General features: G+C 33.1%; 1 protein-coding gene and 1 long non-coding RNA gene across 2 annotated transcripts in view; both read left to right on the forward strand.

The window, feature by feature from the left end:
- LOC135846058 (homeobox protein engrailed-1-like) overlaps window positions 1-7,673 on the forward strand; it is a 37,242-nt gene extending 29,569 nt beyond the window's left edge. Inside the window, exon 3 of the mRNA XM_065365033.1 lies at window positions 2,269-7,673. Coding sequence (XP_065221105.1) covers window positions 2,269-2,618 — 350 coding nt within the window. The 3' untranslated portion in view covers window positions 2,619-7,673. The remainder of the gene's footprint in view (window positions 1-2,268) is intronic.
- The window catches only part of LOC135846059 (uncharacterized), a 53,447-nt gene extending 41,274 nt beyond the window's left edge, over window positions 1-12,173 (forward strand). Inside the window, exons 15-16 of the long non-coding RNA XR_010558876.1 lie at window positions 11,348-11,536; window positions 11,610-12,173. This is a non-coding gene — a long non-coding RNA (uncharacterized LOC135846059). The remainder of the gene's footprint in view (window positions 1-11,347; window positions 11,537-11,609) is intronic.
- Window positions 12,174-16,785: the final 4,612 nt, after the last annotated feature.

A 16,785-nucleotide genomic window follows, 5' to 3' on the forward strand; every position in this document is an offset into this window, starting at 1 on the left:
GCTGTATTTTATCCATCACTAACCATCTAAATCCAAATTTCACAATTTAGAGCCATTCTGGAGGCTCCAGCGCGATTTTTCAATTTCTCCAGGATTTTGAATTTCCTTCAGAAGGCGTGAATATGCAGCGTGGCAACTAAAAATCGAGTTGTGTATTATACTCCACCATGTTTAACGAGTTTATCTACATTTGAGCCGATTTTGAGTGTGACACCTCAAGAGTGGTTTTTTGACCAGCTTTTTTCAAAATTAAAAAATCCTAAAAATCAAATGAATCGACTCAAATGTGGATAAACTCGTTAAACGGGCCGAGTGTAATATACAACTCGATTTTTAGCTGCCCAACTTCATATTCACGCCTTCTGGAGCAAATTCAAAATTCTGGAGAAATTAAAAATCGCGCTGGAGGCTCCAGAATGGCTGGAAATTGTAAAATTTGGATTTAGGTAATTAATATTATAGTTTTGGGACTTATTTTGACCATTTTTACTGATCAAGTACGTACTTTTAAAGAAAAACAAAAATCGCCAGAACAGTTAATTTTGAATTTTCAAAAATTCGCCAAAAATCGAAAAATGAACTTGTGCAGCTGAAAATTTGGTTCTGGGGGTTTTAGACTATGCTCTTTCCAAAAATGGCGGTCCAGTTCAAATCGGAGTGTGACAGCTGAAGAGGTTCCCTTGTTAGTCTCATTTTTCGACAAAAATTTCAAAAGTCTTACTTTTGGCCATTAATTGCATAAAAAACCTGCTTTTTGCCCAAAATTGCCGGTTTTTTCCCTCACTTTTTCCTAAAAATCAGCCAGAAGTTTCGTTTAATTACCCAAAGCTTTCGATTTTTCACCAAAAATTGATAAATCTCACTTTATTGACTGAAAATTTCGAAAAAGTTTTTCTTGCCTGCCATAAAATTCTAGAAGAAGTCTTGACTTTAATTGCAAGAATTGTAAAATCAAAAAAGTCTCAATTTTTCTCCAAAATCGCGACGAAATGTCGTTTTGTTTGGTCAATAATTTTCTAAAAGTTACAAAAATTGTTAAAATCTCGATAGTTTTTAATTTTTTCTGCATAAAATTTTTTTTTCGTTTTGTAACTTTTTTTTTGAATTACTTTTTCGAGCTTTTTTTTGTTGAAAAAAATGGAGTTCAAACCCTGCTATCGGATGTTTTAGTTCCGAAACAAAACGTAACGACGGACTTAAAATGGGTTCAAAATGTCGTAAAATCATATTGATTTATGATTTACTCGTATAACTAACGATGTTTTGTTCTGTGTTCCCTTTCAATCATTCGTGAGTTTTCCTCCCTCTTTCACGTTCAGCTTTTCGTTTTTCGTCGCATTCTGCATTAGCCTTTCCTTCTGTCGTTTATTATATTAAACTATACCGCGATTAGCTTCTATTTAAAAGCTTACCTACCGCGAATATTACACTTTAAATAAATAAAAAAAACCGCCTAAATGTGCCAAATAATGGCTCCCTTCGGATTATTGGATCGTAAAAAGCCTTATTAACGTATTCTTCGCGTCGCGGTACACGTACTCCCTACAAACTAAACGACGATGATATTATGTATAAACACTCTTTATTCGACTTTATCTGCTCAAAGGCTTGAAAAAGTGACACCGCAGCAGCAGTATAAGTAGTAAATCAAAGACATATAAAATAGCCTAATCTCAGTGGAAACCTTTTTAGGTTTGTCATCGCGATGGCGGGTCCCCAAGTGCCTATCGTGTGGTGAGTTTATAAGGGAGCAAAATTCAGAAGAGCATTTATATAACTGGTACACAAACACATGGTGATGGTGAAGTTAATTTCATTATAAATAAGGGTTGATGTTGATGCACACAGTTTAACGTAGAGGAAAATGTCGCAGCTAAGTATATGAGAGATACAATTGGCGAGAATATGCGCTAATTTAATGGGTCGCAGAGGCGGCCCGGCGTTGGTATAATCCTGCAACTGCGCTGGTTCATTGTAAAAGCGAGCTTTATACTAGATATATATACACGAGGATAGAATGATACGCCCTTGAACAGCAACCCCTAATTCCCTCGTGCGATACAACAGCGTTTTATGTTAACAAAATGTTTAACAAGACATGAATGCCACAATAATAAGATTCGCTATTAATCACTCCCTACGCGTTGCAGCCACCGTGTTGCATTTGCGCGAGTTGCGACGACGTTACACGTTACGATTAAAATAAACTTCCGGCAATGTCACATATATTAATCGTTGTCTTTTTTTCTCTCGCTTTGTGTTGCGCAGGTCCCAGATCGAGGCGGATGAAAAGAAAGGAGAAAAAGTCGGAGGAAAAAAGACCCAGAACAGCGTTCAGCGGTGACCAGCTTAGTAGACTGAAGAAAGAATTTGCTCTGAATCGTTACCTCAATGAGGCGAGAAGACAAGAATTGGCCAACGAGCTAGGCCTAAACGAAGCTCAAATTAAGATATGGTTTCAAAACAAGCGAGCCAAAATCAAGAAAGCTAGCGGTATCAAAAATGCGTTGGCTATACAGCTCGAGCAACAAGGACTGTATAATCATAGTACGGTGGCGTTGTCCGACGACGAAGAGGATTATAATCCCGCCCCTAATACCGCATTACCAGGCAATTAAATCTCTTTTTGGCCTGTTTGCCGGATGGCCAATGTGGTCTAGCCATAGCCATAGCCTACAATAGCTAAAGCAGTAAACGTATGTTTTAACTTACAAGTCATTTTGTTACCTAGCTAGATTTATAATTATTATTTATATGTTAATATGTAATATTATTTTCAATTCGTTGAATTTATATGTGGTTAAAAAATTATGAAAATTGGTGCATAGTACCGTATAGGTAGCGTATATTTAAGCCCTAGTGCTGAAAAAACCCCACAATTTTGTAGAAATATTTTGCGAGGTGCTCTTCGCATTCGAATGTGTTTGTAAAAGTGTAGCGGTTCTTATTGACTTTTTTTTCTCGATTTGGCGATTTGAAAACCTGAACTGAATTTAATGCCTCAAAGGTTTGGTTTCCAAAGAAGTGAAACTTGTATTCCTATTTTTTTCTCAGGAAACTCGCTCGATTTCAGCTGTCTCAGACTATTAGTTATTATTGAGTTCGATGAATCAGCTGTTCAATTAACTATAGGCTAGTACGTATTTACTACTACACGTTCTTTTCAGCGTTACGGTTTCAAAAGCCCTGCATTTTATCAAAATTGTCGAGGTCTCTCTTTCTGCTGAAAATATTTTTTAAAAACTCTTCTTTTGTAAACATTTTCAAAAGTGCAGTTTCTAGCCAAAAGTATTGTCACTTTTTTTTGGCAAAAAATTCAAAAATGTTTCTCTTTTTTTCAAAAGTTACCAAAAAAATTTGTTTTTTTTTTGTCAGAAATCATCAAACATTTTATTCTCCCTCTCAAGTCATGTTTCTTACACAAAATTATCTACAAAAAATTCCAAGGAGCTTCACTTTTTTCCCAATAATTGTTCATTTCGCTTTTTACCAGGAATTGAGGAACTCGTTGCAAAAATGAAAATAAAAATAAAAAACAAGCAAGACAAAAAACCACTGTAAAGTCCTGATGAATTAGTATGGTTTATTCAAAGTGATTTTTTCATTAACTTGAGTAATTCCTGTTACTTACTTTCAGCAAAACTTTTAGAGGACTATCATATTGATGCATCCATACAATGCAGTGGAGAAAAGAACCTCCCCAATTTTTTTTCAAAAGTGACAAAGGCTATTTTTGCAATGAGCTCCTCAATTGCGAACAATTCTCACTTTTTTGGCAAATATTGACAAAGTCTCTCTTCATAAAGAAATTTGCCAACGTCTACAGGGTGCCCAGAAATATCGTGAACCCCTAAACAAAGTTCTCTGCCAAATATTTCGGTTGGTCACAGTGAATGATAATAATGATAGCATGTGATTGGATTTGGTTGTTAGACTGAGATGATAACATTCCACCAATCATATGCATCTATTTCAAGTTGCCAACCTATATTTTTAATAAAAAACTTTCTTTGGGGTTCAAGATATTTCTGGGCCCCCGTAGATCAAGTTTCATTACTTATCTATTGAATTTTAATTGGTATTTTTTTTTTACATTAATAATTCATTTACATACTTAATCAAAATGCTCTCTTTTTCGGATTTTTTTATGCATGGGATGTTTTTTTCGAGTTTTGTAAATTTTTTGGTTAGTCCTATACTTTTTCGAATTTTTTTTTGGTTACTGAAGTGATTTTTTTGGAAAAATGTTGAGTACGAGCCCTGAAATAAGTATGAGTTTAAAAAATTTCAAACTGTTCTCCAGAATTTGAAAAGTCAATTTAACCACTGAAATTATGTTTGTTTGAAGTTTTGAAAAACTCTCCTATTTTTTCATATAAAATTGAGATCTTGTTGGAATCAAATTTTCAAAAAAAAGTTGAAAATATTGGCAACGAAAATCGGAAAATTTTATAATCTTGGTAACTGCAGTGAAATTTTTTAAGAAATTTGAAAAGTCAAAAATCGGTAAATTTTGTTTTATGATTTGGACCAAATTTCTCCAGAATTTTGAAGAATCGTGCAAATGTTTTGAAAAAAAAAGTTGAACGTTGAATGAATTTCAAATGTTGAATTTGTTAAATTTATGAATTTAAAAATCAAAGCTTCTGCCTCTAAGCTAAAGTATCTACTTCGCTCAGTTTCGAGTTTGCTTTTCTCATTCAAAATTGAAATTTTTAAAAAGCTGTCATTGCAATTTTGAAAATATTAAATAGTACAAGAAAATGAACTTCTTGTATATTAAAATCGTTGTTTTTTTACTTCTCAAGATACGAATTTTCAAAAGCTTTTGCCCTCACTTTGCTCGGGCTTGTTCGCTTTTCTTTTTAAAATTTGGAATTTCTAAAAAGTAAAACTTTGTATCTAAAAAATAATCTCAAACAAAATTATTGACTTATTTTACTTCTCAAAATAACTTTACTTTCTCACAGCTGAAATTTCTACAAAAAAAAAACATTCTGTAATTTTGTAGCCAAAAACAATTCTCACATAAACAAAATATATTTTTTTACTTCTTTGAATACGAATTTTTGAAAGTTTTTTCCGGCGCTTCGCTCGAGTAAATTTGTCTCTTTCTTCCAAAATGAAACTCCAAAAATTTTAAACGGAAATTACTGGAATAGGTACTTAAATTTGAAGATTGTTAATGAAAAAGTAGGGGTACCTACTAATAAATATTAGGTACCTACCTATTGACTGAATGGTTTTTTGCAATAAAACTTGTCTTGCCTTACGATTAACATAAGAAGAATCATTTTTAAAAAGTTGGTACATGCCTTTTTAAAAAAATACAAGTGTAATCGCAAGGGCTTCTTCTCTTTTCATTCAAGTTGTACTGGATAGTGGTTTTTAAAAAATTATTTATTTTCATTGTTAGGTAAGTGAGAATTTGTTTTACTGATATCGAAGTTGGGCGTTAAATTACTAATTAGTATTTATTTTCGTTACTGTAGCGTGTAGCCTAATCAGAATCTAATCTTGAAGCTGATAATTTCTATCTCACCTCGATTCATCACTACTATGTAGTATGTACTTACTGGTCTTATCTTCCACTTATCGTCTTCCTTTAGCTGTTGAGTAAAATTATTCGTGTAAACTCTAGCGTATTATTAGCCTTACACTGCACTCTGCAGCATACACAGTTGAAGAAAACTGGCTGCTAAAATAAATCAACGAAACAAATTCAATGAAGAAATTTATTGTTGTCAAAAATTAATTGTTTTTTTTTCTCTCTCCTTCTCTAAACCGTCCAAGAGTAATAGTACTATAGGAACGTGTGTTTTACGTAACAGCGCCTTCAGCTCGGCATTACTTCGAACGAACAACATTGTTTCAATGTTTTTATAGTTGTATAAGCGTTTCCAATATGGCGTAACGTGAACTTTGCTCCTTATATCGTACATAACCGGTCTCCGTATTAAATTTAATGTTAATACAATCGTTGGCATTGATAAGAAATTTAATAGTAAGAAACAATTTTCTCGATAAATTGATACCTCGTTAACGTTCTATTCAATAATAATAATAATAATAATAATACCTCTCAAGTTGAACAGTTGAACGAACGTAAAAAAAAAATACCTACCTAAACCTAAACCTATTCCGGTGAAAAAATTTACTGTAGATTTACTAGGTAGTAAGTAAGTAACAATGTCGGTAGCTTTAACAACGAATGCGTAAATAAGGCGGAATAATTTTTACTATCCCTTTACACGCATCTTTTCAGAGTTATTATTACGTCATTGAAGGTATTATTTAAAATGACGTTTTAATGCAACAAAATGTACATAGATACGATTTAAAACACGACGACCGACGTTTTTCTTCGCGGCATTAAAATTCATTGCCAAAACGAAAAACCCGCAATCGCGATTTCATTATCAAAACGTCGGAGTAGACAGGTTTTAATGAAAACTTTAACGACGAAACAGAAGCTAAACCTGCAATGAATTATATATTTAAAGCCTTTTGTAGTAATTAAATAAACTTATTAGAATTTTTAAATGTAGTTTTATGAGACTGATTAAACGTAATTATCGTGTACATAAGTGATTAAGTGTTTATGATTAAGTAGGCTGTAACATGAAACGTTTCCGCTTACATGCTTTTTTCATACTTGCTTGAATTCTATACTTATGAAAATGCAACAATTCTAAACAATCGTTGCCGATTAAGTTTTATGATATGTGGGTATATAAATTCTTTTTCGTTACGATGATTCGGAAAATGGATCCGTACATTGTTGCTCGCTCATCATTGTTCACCCTAAGGTAGAACAAAGCAATTGTGAACCATCAAATATGGGTATTTTTTTAAATCATTGCGACGGTGTGAAAATTAGGCCTACTGTACACGACTCGAGACTATATAGAGGTGAGAAATCGCAAATTTGTCGTTTATGTTTTTTATTTAGCGTTCATTACGTGTAATCTTTATTTGCAAGTGTTCTTTTTAGCCGATCTCATTGATTTTAAGAATTTTTTATAAGCCATTTCGTAATTAGATTCGAATTATTGAGCCTATACTCGAATGTTTATTTCTTTGAATTTGTGCTTTCACCTCATCTAACGTAATCCTATACCTACACGTGATACCTCTATCGTACAATTAACATTTCATGAGAACAAATTACAACAGAAGGAAGTACCTACTATGCGAAATAATTATTGTTATTTTAATTTTCAACTACGAATGAGTACTTTGTTAAACAGGTATCATGTGAAAAGCAAATTATTCTCAAAATGTTGTTTGCATTTAAATATCAATATTTTTATTCGACGAAATGTCATCTTAATTACTATTTTTGAATTAAGTTTTCAGTATTTTTTATAACTTATGTGTATCTATGCTATACATGTTAGGATTTGCTGCCATTGAATGTCATTCGTATGTGTTTTAGTTTTCCTCTTGGAAGTATCTATGTTAATTGTAAAAATGTTTAATGTTCGTTGTTTGTTTTAATTTTTTTTTTTTTTTAAAATCGAAGATGAATTAATGAAGTGCAATATAAGACGTATGCGTAGATTTTAGAAGTGTAGTAACTGTATTCATTTATAAGCACTTTGTGTATATTGTAAAGGTATTTTTCTTTTCTGTATGTAGTGTTCGAATAAAATATTTATTTATTTTTTGTCGATAGCGATTCATTTACGAGTATCTAAGTATGTTTTTATTAATTTGGTGGGAAGGTGAAAACTTGGTGACAAATGCGACAATTGATGATATGAGATTGAAATTGAAGAAGTGAAATGTCACAATGAGAATGGAATTTATAAAGTTACACAATGTTCTAAATTTAAAGATAGGTATTCAATGAAAAAAAATGACGTTTCTGAATTTTTTTCATTTTTTTTTTTTTTTTTTAAATAATAACCAAGAACGATTTATTAGTACAATCATTTTAGCAAAATTTTTAGTCAAACCTCGGAAAAATTAGGGGAAAGCTGAATTTCACATTATTTGTTCAGATTAGTCTCTAAAACAACCCATCAAAGGTTGCACCCCACAACTTGACCGCTAACCCCGCAACAGGTCATTAACCTTTGCCGATACAGGTTTTTCGGCTGTATCTCCGACATGAAGGGTCCGAGAGGGAAAATATTCAAACAAAAATTATTCTACGCTAAATTTACTACCAGCATGACCAGTTCAGCTTTTTCCAAAATGGCGATTTCACCCTTACTAAGGAGGGAGTAAAGTTGTAAATTTTATTAAAATTGTTTTTAATAATGAAAATCGATAATTTAAAACGTGAACTCGATTCACGGTAGACCCGAAAATATTTTGACCAAAGTTGCACACTGCAACGTGTCTGTCACCCCCGCAAGAGGTCATTAACCTTTGCCAATCTATGTTTTTCGGCTATATCGTCGAAATTACCCTTGGTCGGAGGGAAAAAATATGTGATTGAACTAAAATTATTCTACGTCAAATTTCCTATAAGTAAGAATGACCAGTTCAATTAAAATATATTTTTCGATTTTTGTGAATTTTTGAAAATCCAAATTTAGCCCAAAAATGATGAAAAAAATTAAAATGTCACCAAATTAACATAGAAAGCTGAAATTTGGGGTAATATACGCTATTTTCGACCTGCCAAATCGATTGGAAACGATTTCAAGCCATTTTGAGCAATTCTAGAGCCTCCAGCACATTTTTAAAACGTGTAAATCCTACAAAATTTCATCAAATGAAGTTGGGAAGCGAAAATTGTAGCTACAATCCAATTTATATACGCTATTAAGTCAACTGCTGGTGGGTTTGAGTCATTTTGTGGCCACCAGCGACTTTTTGAAAATTCTTGGAGACTCCATTAGATTTTTGAAACTTGAAAATGGAATTGAAAAGCTGAAAGTCATTCTGTAAACTAATTTTAATACGATATGAAGTCGACTGCAAATAGATTTCAAGTTGTTTCGTAGACATCAGCGAGTTTTTGGAAATTACTAGAGCCTCCGGTAAATTTTTGAAATTTGCAATTTCTACAAAATTTCATCAAATGGATTTGGAAAGCCGAAATTTGATTCGGATAGATTTTGTGAAATTTTTTGAAACCCAGAAGTTTCTAAAAATTTGCTGGAGGCTCCAAAACGGATTGAAACTGTCTGGGATCCATTTCAGAATAATGTCAAAAATGGGGTGTCTCTGTTTGGTAAAATTTTATGGAAATTTTTGAGCGTTGAAAAATCTACTGGAGGCTCTGGTAATTTCCAAAAAGTCGCTGGAGGCTCCAAAACGATTTAAAATTTACCGGTAGTCGATTTCATAGTGTATTAAAATTAGTTTACAGAGTGAGTTTTAGCTTTCCAACTGCTTTTTATGAAATTTTAAGTTTCTAAGATCTGTTGGAGGCCCTAGGAATTTTTCAAAAGTCGCTGGAGGCTCCAAAATCACTTGAACCAACCTGCAGTGAACTTGATAGCGCATTAAAATTGGAGTACAGAGTAGATTTTGGATTTCCAACTCTGTTTGGTAAATTTTTATGGAAATTTCGAGCATTGAAATATCTGCTGGAGGCTTCAGTAATTTCCAAAAAGTCACTGGAGGCTCCAAAATGACTTGAAATCTACTTGCAGTCGACTCCCTAGCGTGTTGAAATTTATAATTTACGGAATAAATTTTAGCTTTCCAACTGCTTTTGATGCAAAATTTCAAGTTTCAAAAATCTGCTGGAGGCTCCAGCACTGCTCAAAATGGTTTGAAACAGTTTCTAATCGATTTGGCAGGTTTTAAATAGGGCAACTATATCTCAAATTTCATCCTTCTAGGTCAAATTTTAGTTCAATCGCTTATTTCCGACCCTTAATTTCGGCGATATAGCCAAAAAAAACGTAGATTGACAAAGGTTAATGACCTTCACTAGGGAAAAAAGTTTTTAATGAAAAAAAGAAGAAACTAGACACAAATATTTTTTTTAGGTTGTGATTTTGATTTTTCATTATCATTTTATTTTCCTAATTTATGACTCGTCAGGTGTAGTGTAGAGCAGCTGTAGCTGCTTTAGTCAGGTGCAGATAAAGAGCTTTGGGTGCAGAGGGTTCTTAATTCTTATGTGTATAAAACAAGGTTGTACAAAAACGTGTTTAAAAAAAAAACAAAAAAAACTTTTTTTTTGTCTAAAACGTTTTTTGTTTGTTTTAAAACAGTTTTTTTTTCTTGTTTAAAACTACAGGGTGGCCCGAAATATCGAGCACCCCTAAAAAAGTTTTCTACTAAAATACTTTGATTGGTCACAGTGAATGATAATAATGATAGCACATGATTGGTTGTTGGACTGGAGAGATAACATTCCACCAATCATATGCATCTATTTCACGTTGCCAAAACCTATATTTTAAAGAAAAACTCTCTTTGGGGTGCTCAATATTTCTGGGCACCCTGTATGTGTTTAAATTTGGGAATTTTTTTATGTTGAGTGAATTGGTAACACTGACTGTTCATTGCGTGTTTTTTTTTTTTTTTTTTCTTTTGGTAGATATCATTATCATTATCAAATTTGAAATTTTCGGCGGTCATTTCGGTGTGTTGAGTTGAGTTTTTCTTTTTCTGCGGTTCGTTAGTTTCAGTTCGCAACAATTTGCAAGTGTCGGGCTTTAATTGATTATTATTGTTAATCATGCGATGATATATTATGATAATGCTAAAAATTTCACTTTCTTAACTATGAACTATCCAAGCGTGAGTATTTTGTATTCATAACAACCCACCTCGAATTTTCCCAAGACCAGCCGAGACCATTGATGAAATACCTGTACGTCTAAGGAATCCCCTTCGTGGTATAGTTTTGATTTTAGTAATATCCGATGTCAAAGCTTGTTGACACCACATAACCTAACGCTATACAGCTAATCATTTAAGCAACATTAGGGGTTAAAATCCCGCTGTTTATGTTGTGACAGATTAAAACTAGAAAGGAATAAAATGTTCGAGTTATGTTATTCAAATGACCAAATCACATCGCATCGCGTCGTGTGTTAGGTAAAAAAAAAAAAAAAAAGAAAGAATATAAGGTGACGAAATTCGTTCCGGGCGCTTTCATTTGTCATGTAGACGGTGTATTTAAGGTGATTTAAGTGCAAACAAAAGTGTCAATATCGTTGTGGGTGGCTGGTCAATTTGGTCGTGGACAATTGAGTTTTAAGGGTTGTTTCCTTTTGTATAGGTCAAAACGTAGACGATCTCGTTACGTAGTTCTCACGCTATTTGGCCAGGTTAACCTGTGCCTTCGTAACATACGTTTAAATGATCTAACGATTGTTCATGTCGTGACAACTTGAGGTTTACATTATGCCTTTCGTTTTTGTGACAGTTCTCGAAGAATGCTTTCGCGACGACGTTTTAATCAAACCATGAAGGTATACGCTTTGTTTTGCTCATCATCACCGGTGATCATCGAAGCTGATGTAGCTGAGCCAGCTAAAAATCGCACAACTTCATGCCAGCTTGATTGGCTATTGGGAATAGATGTCGTATAGTATTGATTGGAGATCCCTGAGAGGTAAGATATCCTACGTTCATATATGTTTTGTGTAAATATATAAATTATATTCGATTTTATTGATTTTGTTCAGCTTGGTGTGAAATGTACCATGACGGGAATACCCTGTATCGCTGTGTATTCTTGCTGTATTCTCTCAAACGGCGACGATTTCGTGACATGACGTGTGCGAAACCTTGACATAACCTCAAGCTATGTGAAAATCGCGTTTAGCTACTAATTTTTAAAAACTTACGGCACCAATTACCTACGCAGGTACCTAATCATCGATATTGTTTTATGCAAAATGAACATGTATACTGTATAGAGGCTACACAGCGAGTTGAATGGTATCATTGCAACGCATACCAAATTGTTCCCCTTCAACACTATACAGTCAAGTCAACTAAGTATATCTACGTATTACACTCGCCTTCGCCCTTCTACCAGTTCTACCGGGAAACATTATAAGCCGTGTTAATGTAACCCAACCCGAACACTTTTCTAATTTATTAAAACATAACAACCGTGAATTTTCAAAAGAATTTCCAACCTCTAGTTTAAAATGGGACCCGACTTAATAATTGAATTTGTACCAGAAGTAACACGCACACTGAATAGGCAAATCCGAGCTAATAATTTTCATCGTTAATGTTACGCGGAGACCGGCGAACGAAAACCAAATGTTGGAAAAATACTCTAAATATTTGTCATTTTGGTCATTTATCATCCTCTTCAAAGATACGCTTAATTGTACGCCTTTCCTGTACCGTACAATTGTATGCTTCGGTTTGCTTTTGAATGTGATTAAATGTCAAACAAACCTCCAACTCTTTTAGCGTTCCGTATAAATTACATTCTTTGCATTACTTTTGAACTTTTTTGACTCGTGTTACAAACAAAAGCTTTTTACTGCTCTTTAAATTAAAAAGTTGCCAAGAATTTACACTTGATGGATGTTAAATACCACCGATGACGTGAGCAAATTTTAATATCCCGACTCGAAACCCGTATATGCCCTGCTATACTGCCAGTAGATAGATATACCCCGCGTCATGGGTGATTTTACGTCGATAAAGTACGTATGTCGTTTAGGTGATTTAATTTTTTAATTTATTTGCAATGTGTAAATACCGGTCGCAAAATGCCTAGAAAAGAGATGCGAAAAATAAATATTTGTGTGAAGAGGTGGAACTTATTTTGTTGCCTGTTGAGATTGAGAATTTTTTGTTTAAATTGATTAAGAGTATGTAGTACATCGATGCATTCTTATCTAACTGATGCCTTGGTGGCTAACTGGCTATCAGTGTTATCGATTATGATATGTAGATTGAGATGTCAGTATTATTTTTGGTTTTATGTACTACTTGGATATATACCATTCTTGAAACATGTATACCTGCTAAACTTGATCACTGAATTATTTTTTCCCGAGGAATAAGGATCAATTTTTTATCAAAAGTTAAAATCTGTAAGATACCTAAAAATGAACGATATTTTATAACAAGGAACCAATCAAAGCCTGCCAAAAATATAGCAAAAAGTCTTGGCCAAAAGCTTTAATTTGTAGGTAACTGTCAAAGTCTCGTTTTTTATCTACATTTTCCTAAGCAAAACAATTGCAAAAAAATAATGATGAATTGCTAAAAAAAAATTGTTTACTTTCTTGCTAAAATTACCATCTCATTTTTTATCAACATTTTCCAAAAAAAGTTGCAAAGTTTCAAAAAAGTCTCACTTTTTAAACAAAATTTGCTTTAAAAAAATCCTTTTTTCCTAATGATGCCAAAAAATTATCAAAAAATCCTTTTTTACAATTATGGAAAAATTGTCTTCTACAGTATGACACAAAAGTAGTGCCCGGTGGCTTTTATTTCTAAGCGGAAAGAGCTAATAGAGAGATGAATTGAGTAGGGAAAAATTAGGGCTTTCAAAAGCGACTTTGAAAATTTCAGGTCTATGCACAGGGTGTCCACAAATTGAAAACCCAGTTTGGTAAAAAAAAATTCAAACTGGTTTTCATTGGCGCAATGTATTCTACACACTAAGGCGACAAAAACGTCATATGAATTTTTTGAAACCGGTTCATTAATTTGCAACCAGTAAACAGCTTGGAACAAAAGTTGTATAGCGTGAAAAATTCAACTATTTTTGCTGATTGGATTTTGAAAATGGCTAATTAATTTGCAACCCGGTAACTTTTGATGGCTTACTGCGAATTAATGAACCGGTTTCAAAATCCAATCAGCAAAAATGGTTGAATTTTTTACGCTCTACAACTTTGGTTTCAAGCTTCTTTTTTCTATCTTCCATTTGTAGGCGATGGTCAAAAACTGGCTGCTAAATGCAAATCAATGAACCGGTTTCAAAATGTGAACAAAATTGTGTAATTTTTCATGCCCTACCACTTTTGCTTCAAGCTTTTTTCTTGATCTCCAATTTTTAGGTAATTTTTGATAACTGGTTGCAAATTAATGAACCGGTTTCAAAATCCGATCAGCGAAAAAGGTTCAATTTTTCACGCTCTACAACTTTTGTTTCAAGCTTTTTTCACTATCTCCAACTTTTATAGGTGATTGTCAAAAACTGGTTGCTAAATGCGAACCGCAATGAACCGGTTTCAAAATGTGATTAGACAGAATTGTGTAGTTTTTCACGCTCTACAACTTTTGTTTCAAGCTTTTTTCTCTCTCTACAGTTTTTGGGTATTTGTTGTGAACTGGTTGCAAATTAATGAACCGGTTTCAAAAAATTCATATCACGTTTTTGTCGCCTTAGTGTGTAGAATACATTGCGCCAATAAAAACCAGTTTGAATTTTTTTACCAAACCGGTTTTTCAATTTGTGGACACCCTGTGCATATGGGCCTGAAATTTTCAAAGTCGCTTTTGAAAGCCCTTATTTTTCCCTATTCAACGCCACTTCATTTATCTCTCTAGCTCTTTCCACTTTGAAATAAAAGCCACCGGGCACTACTTTTGTGTCATACTGTATTTCACAAAATTCCAAAATGTCTGAATTTCAAAAATTATCGCTTTTTTCAAAAGTCTCACTTTTTCCAAGAAGTGGCCAAAAAACCCTTTCTTTTGTTTGTTGTTAAAATCTCGCTTTTTGCCAAAAAGATTCGCTTTTTAAACAAAAAATTTATAAAAAGTCTTGCTGATTTTGGCAAAAATTGCAAAAAAGTTTTTTTTTTTCTGATACCTAACTGTCAAAAAGTCCTGCGTTTTGTTAAAACTGTCAGAAATTCTCAATTATTCAAATATTGAAAACATTTTTAGCAACATTTCTAAAAATTTTAGCTTTTACAGAAATTCCAAAAAGCTTACTTTTTTTCAAAAGTTGTCTTGCTTTTTACCAAAAATTGCCAAAAACTCGCTTTTCGAAAAAATGAAATTTCTTTGCCAATGAATTGTTGATTTTTGCTTAAATTAGCATATTATTTTGCCTTGGAACAAAAAATCTCACATTTCAGCGAAATTGCTGAAGATTTTCACTTTTTTGTTTCAAAAATTATCCAAAAGTCTCGCTTAGCTCTCAGAAATTGCCAAAAAAGTAAGTAGGTAGGTAATGTATGTATGTACAATTATTACTTTTTTGCCAATAAATCCTCAGAAGTTCTGTTTTATTTTTCTGAAATTGTCAAAGTCTTGTTTTTGCCAGAATATGGCAAATATTCTCAAAAATCTCGTTTCAAATTCCAAGAAGCCTTATTTTTTTCCAGTAATGTTCAAAAAACTCGTTCTTTTGTTTATTATCAAAGTATCGTTGTTTGCCAAAAAATTGGATTTTTTGCCAGAAATTGCAAAATTCTCATTCTGTTGCCAAAAATTACCCAAAAGTCTCGCTTTTTCATCAAAAAGTTCCAAAAATAGTTTAATTTTTTTTAAATTAAAAACCAAAACATTTCAATTTGAAATGTTCTGTTTTTTTTTGGTGATTTTTTTTTCTGCATTAAAACGTTTTGCTGAGGTTGCGTCACTTTTTGGGAGAAAAATTGATTGCGAGCCCTGGATTTAACTTGGTTCGAAAAATTGTTTGCCAAATGAGACACTCTCCTTATCTGATTCGAATAAAAAATTAAATTTTTTTTCCTTTTTGAGTATTTTTATTTTGAATTGAATTTGAACGTTTTTTTTTTCGAAATCGAAACAACATTCGAAAAACGAACTTTTCAATCTTATTGGTATTTTTAACTCGCCTAGGAAAGCTGTAATCGCCAGCTCGTCACTAGGAATAATTTTTATTTTATTCAACACAATTTTGAATTTTCTTTTATGAGCATTAGGTAGATATGAATCCTATAATACCACCATAACCTTTGCTATTTTTTGTGGCACATTTCTCCGCCAGATGTCGCCACTTCGCTCAAAAAATTTCAATTCATTTTGTCCCTTTTTCAAAACTAGCGTAACCCTACTTTAACAGTGCTGTAGTTTAGTTTTCAGAAAAATTCAACTTTTAGTCGAAGTTATACGTATTTCAATTTAACCAAAATTCGATCTGGTTTATCAGTTTTTCGGCGCCTAATTTTCCAGTCCTACGCACCCTTTCATTAATGATTTTTCACTTTTTTAAACATTTTCTCTCCCTTAATTTTTACTTTTTTCACTCCCCTCCCCGTCTCAAATCTATGCGTTGTTATTTCATCTATATAAAGAAAAAGATTATCCGCTCATTTATTCCCATCATTGCATCGTTTATTCTTCTGTAATGGAAAGAAGAAACTCCCCTTATATTTTTTCACCGCCCTCTTATCGGCGTGTGTCAATTTCTCGGCGACAAATTATCTCGCGAAAAGAACACCGTCATAAAGAGGGAATTATTCAGCTGATAGTAGTGTATATATATGTTTTGTGGTACATCATGCAGAAGGATGGGAAAGTTTTGAAATTAAGCCTTTTAAAGTACTTCGTAAAATAATAGTGTCGAGGGAGATACGTAAACTATTTCATTTAAATTTCATTCGCATATTACCGGAACCCAAGCCCAACGTAACGTAGAAGAACGAGCCCGAGCGAACGAATATATATAGGAGAATACTCCCCTATATTTTTTTCACGCCTTTCCTCCTCTCGCTACTTCTCGCTTATTGCCTTGTTTTTTGCTATTTCGTAATGTGCTGCTACCACTGCTATGTTTTTTTTCCAGCTGAAGTAAACAAACGTTAAATTAAATTAAAAAAGCAACCCCTCGGTTTGCTGACATGAATATCAATTTAGTATTTTGCTGCGCTCTTTTGACATCTACTGTTTGTTCATCCCCTTGTG

The sequence above is a fragment of the Planococcus citri genome, chromosome 4 (genome assembly GCF_950023065.1).
Source record: "Planococcus citri chromosome 4, ihPlaCitr1.1, whole genome shotgun sequence".
In the NCBI taxonomy this organism is placed as follows: Eukaryota; Metazoa; Arthropoda; class Insecta; order Hemiptera; family Pseudococcidae; genus Planococcus; species Planococcus citri.